Here is a 4631-nt window from a genome sequence, read left to right on the forward strand (position 1 = left end):
GGTTTGAATCCACCAGCAGCTCCATGGGAGAAGGATGGACAATCTTCTCCTGTGTCACAGGATCAGTTCAGACTCAATGGTACACAACATCACCAACAACCTGAATTGTAACCTGTTAACTTCCCTAATAAACCCATTGTTACAAGTGTGTTTCTGTGAAGTCTGCATAGCTACTGGAACAGATTTTGGACTCAGTATAATTGGTGCTGGAGTAAACAGAGGTGTGGGAATATAGGGGGCAGGTCTGACGTCATGGAAGTTGAGTTTGTATTGTGGATGTTGTTGTGTATCATCAAATCTGAAGCAATCCATAGCTGGCCCTCTGGTAGGTTTTCCAAGGCAGTTAATGGCATGGGAGGGAACTGCCCATCCATGGAGCAGTTAGTGGATTTAACTGCATGCCTTTGAGATTGCAATGCAGCTTCTTACCACATTTCTATATTCTTGTTATGTGCCGTCAAGTTGCTTGTGATTCATAGCGATTCTATATACAACAGTCCTGAAATCTTTTCTGTCCTGCTCCAACTTTACTGTTTCTGACATACCTACCCTCATTATCCTAGTCACTGAATTAATCCATCTCATCGATGGTCTTCCTCTTTCTCTGTCCCTCTACCCTTCCAAGCATGATGTCCCTCTCTAAGGACTGGTCCCTCTTTGCAACATGCCCAAAGTTATGTGAGATGAAGCCTCAGAATCCTTGCCTCCAAGGAGCATTCTGATATCACTCTCTCTAGGATGAACCTGTTTGTTTTCCTGGCAGTCTATGGTATTTTTAACACTCTCCTCCATCACCATAGCTCAAAGGCATAAATTCTCTATCATCTCTAGTCATTGTGCAGCTCTCTGACACGCAAAGCAACTGCAAAGACCATTTCTGTACAGGGATCATAAAGAAATACTTATTTAGCTATTACTTGAGCTCACCTCAGAAACATAATTTCAATTAGGTAAAAGTTAAAGGGTTTTTTGCATCTTTTGGTATCATAGTCTACGTTCTTATTTTCATCTTAGTCTTATTCTCTTCTCATGGCTTTACCACACTAAAGGAAACCTACTCGAGTTCTCACCCTGTGTAAACAGAATGAAAGACTGCCTGGTCCTGTCCTATGCCATCTTCACAATCATTGCTGTTTGAGCTCACTGAGACATCCATTGCATAAAATGAATACTGTGAACAAATGCTGATCCTTTTCTGAAATTGATGGACTGTCATAAAACCCAATATCCCCAGTACAGAATTTAAAAAAAGTCTGTAACTTCTACTTTGTCCAATAATTCACTATCCTGTTCAGCTTGTATGACTTTACTAAGACTTTTCCTCCTTTTTTTTTTCATGTCAGATGGGTAGTGTACCTATGTCTGTAACAAGGTTTAGTAGGTGGCACACATCATTAAACTTCCAATCATCATGCATATGAACTGGAAAATGATCCAGACTCTTCCTCTTGCCATCAATACCCTTTCCTCTTCCTTCAGTTTAGTTCTGTGTTTTCTTTTAAAGATTAATTTAAGTGAAAACCACCATGAAGCTCTTCCTACTTAGTCTATGTTATTGTTTGCTATTGAGTTGGAACTGACTCATAGCTGACCCTCCAGCAGGTTTTCAGAGGTAGTTAAAATCACACCCAAAGAGTACCTGGTGAATTTGAACCCAGTGTCTTTGGGATTACAGCACAGATTCTTACACCACCAGAGCTCTATAGGTATCTTTTTTCTCTCCCAAGAACCTGAGTAGTAGCGTTGATTCAACAGGTCATTAGTGACACGTAAATGCACTTCATATGATAGCTTATATTTTAATATACAGGACTGTTTCCAACTCATCAGGCTTACTGCCGTCCCTTAGTCGTAAACAAACACAACTTGAACAGCTTTTTGAGAAAACCACGGCCGGAGCAGTAGTGATTCTGCCGTTTCTCTGGGTTAGCTCTGGCCTGAAATGAGTTGCTATCTCCAGAAAACATGAATGTGCCAGAAAGCCCCAGCAAGTTTATTCTCCTCACCCAGCCCACTCAGCTGTTGATCCTCCCCCTTCTTCAGCGCTCAGGAGGCTCCCCGAGTTTTCTTGCTTCCACCCATGCAGGGGGGACTCGTGTCCAATTGAGGGTTTTCCCTCCACTGGGCTGGGGTCCTCGCCTGGATGGCCAGGGCGTGCACTGGTCCCGCCAGCTCCTCAGACAGCGCGTCATGGACCAGCCGGTGTCGCTGCAAAGGGCTCAGTCCCTCAAAGCGAGAGCTCACCACCGCCACGCGGAAATGCGTCTCGCTGCCAGAAGGGACCGCATGACCACTGCTCTCATTGCGTAGCTCCAGCACCTCGGGGCTCAACGCCTGCTCCAACTTTGCGCGAATGGCAGCTTCCACTGGACCGATGGTCCCCGATCCCCAGCTGTTCTGGGACAGACATACACGGCCGGCCATGGAGACCAGACGACCGACCAGTTGCCCACTCAGCATCGGCTACGGCACAAACAGAGACATAGGAGCAGTAAGCATTGAGGTCTCTTGGCTAATCAGAGCAGTTTCCCCAATTCCTTTCCACCCTCGCAGGCCTGCAGAACCGACTTCTATACCCCACTCCTTTTCTGCAGGCTCCTGCTTAGATTGGAGCCCTTGCTACTTGTCATGTGGCGATCTGGCCTCCAGTAGCTGACCCTAGAGGGGCGATGAAGGCCCGTCTATCAAAAAGGGGAATATGTTAGGAATGGGCTGGAGGCTGCAAACATTAAGACCTGTGCACCTGCAGTCTCAGGTGAGCCGGTCCCCTTGTTACACCTCTGAATCCCACGCTGGATCTTTCTACCTGCAGCTCAAGTTCGGCCGCCGCAGTTGTCGCTCAGAGACCGTATTCCAACGTTCACTGTGGGAAGTAGGCCTCGCATCCTGAGGCACGCTGGGAAATGTAGTCTTTGCGTTTGTAGAAGGGATGGGTGCTATGTGATACTCCAAGGGTTCATGGGAACTGTAGTCTCTCCTGACCAGTGAGGCCCCGTCACGGTTCAAATACCGCAGGATGTGATGGGAACCTTGCTGCGTGTAGGTTATTTAGTCCAGCTCCTTTATTTTACATGTAATAAAATGGAAATGCATTTAATTTACTGAATACATAATTATGTGTGGAGGCTAGCTGGAGGCTGGGGATAGACAATAATCGTAAATTTAAGGAGTTCCCAGAGTATTAGAGAAGGGGGATAAGGTTGCCAACAATCTGAGATGCTGCGTGATGAGGGAAATGATAGGAACACAGGATCCTAGGGACTTGAGAGACAGAAAGTTTCTTAGAGGACATTTAGGGAAATAGTCCAAGAAAGGATAACATGAAAATGTTTTTCTTTTTTTTTTTTTGAAAATGTTTTTCTTAGTCTTCCTTACAAACAGAAGAGAGGAAAGCAGGAGAGGAGTAGAGAAACATTTTGTCTGGATAAAAGACAACGTGATTGAAGACAGGAAATGAGTGGGAGAGAATTAATTGAATTAGAAGGCTGTTAAAGAGAGGGAATCTATAGGACTTGTTTTAAGCAAGGGACTTGTAATTTACTTATCCAGTGATAGCTGATGCAATCACTTCTTATATTCAATTTCCTCATGAGGATAACACAGTTTCCCCTGATAGAGCCAAACATTATTAACCGATTATCTTAGTTGTGTTGCTGTAACAGAGATAGTATGAGTATCTGCTTCAACAAACAAATTTACTTCCTTACAGTTTGTTGTTTTTGTTAGGTGCTGTAGAGTACAACTCATAGCAACACAATAAATAGCCATTCTGAAACCTGGCCTATACTGTGCCATTCTAATCATCTCTGAGAGACCATTGGTAAAGTCACAGTGTATTCCATCTCGTTGGGGTTCTTGCTCTCCTTCACTGACCCTTTATCTTTCCAAGCCTGATAACCCTTTCCAATAAATAGCCTCACTTAGCTGCATGTCCAAAATGAAAGATGAAGTTTGGTCATCCTTGCCTCCAAGGAACAGTCTGGCTGCATCCTTTTCAAGATATATCTGTTTTTTGGCAGCCCATGGATATTCAATATTCTTATCCAATACCACAACTCAAAGCACCAACAATTCTTGTTATGTCATTCTTAGTTATTGTCCAGTTCTCTGACACACAGCAGGCACTTAAGAAGAACATGGCCTGAATTAGGTGCACCTCAGTCTTGAAACTGACATCATTGCTCTTCAGTATTTTGGAGAGGTCCCTGACTGCAGACATTTCCAGTGCAATATGTCTCCTGATTTCCTCACTGCTGGTACCAAGGGTATTGAGTGGCAACGCATAGGGTTCAAATCACCAACTGCTCTTCAGGAGAAGGATGGGCAATCTCTTCTGTTAAATTAACAGCCTCTGAAAAGCTGCTAGAGGGTCCACCTTGGGTCAATTTCTACTCAATGTTACACAACAACAACAACAACATAGTAATATTAACTGTTGGACCTGTGGTGAGGATCTTTGTCTTCTTGATGTTGAATGTGATCCATAATGAAGGCTGTAGTCCTTGATCTTCTGCAGCAGGCGTTTCATACCCTCCTTTCACAATAGCTAATCACAAGATTAAATACTTGGGAATAAATTTAACCAGAAGTACAAAGGACCTTTTCCAAGAAAATTACAAAACATTACTACA

The 4631-nt window shown here is 43.9% G+C and overlaps 1 protein-coding gene across 1 annotated transcript; it reads right to left on the reverse strand.

The window, feature by feature from the left end:
- Positions 1-2046: 2046 nt before the first annotated feature.
- On the reverse strand, positions 2047-2460 carry BOLA1 (bolA family member 1). The gene has a single exon (XM_006902242.1). It carries the CDS (start codon positions 2458-2460, stop codon positions 2047-2049), a length of 414 nt encoding a protein of 137 aa, XP_006902304.1.
- Positions 2461-4631: the final 2171 nt, after the last annotated feature.

This window comes from Elephantulus edwardii, unplaced genomic scaffold, assembly GCF_000299155.1.
Source record: "Elephantulus edwardii isolate Elephantulus edwardi_28Jun2011 unplaced genomic scaffold, EleEdw1.0 scaffold00384, whole genome shotgun sequence".
Classification (NCBI taxonomy): Eukaryota; Metazoa; Chordata; class Mammalia; order Macroscelidea; family Macroscelididae; genus Elephantulus; species Elephantulus edwardii.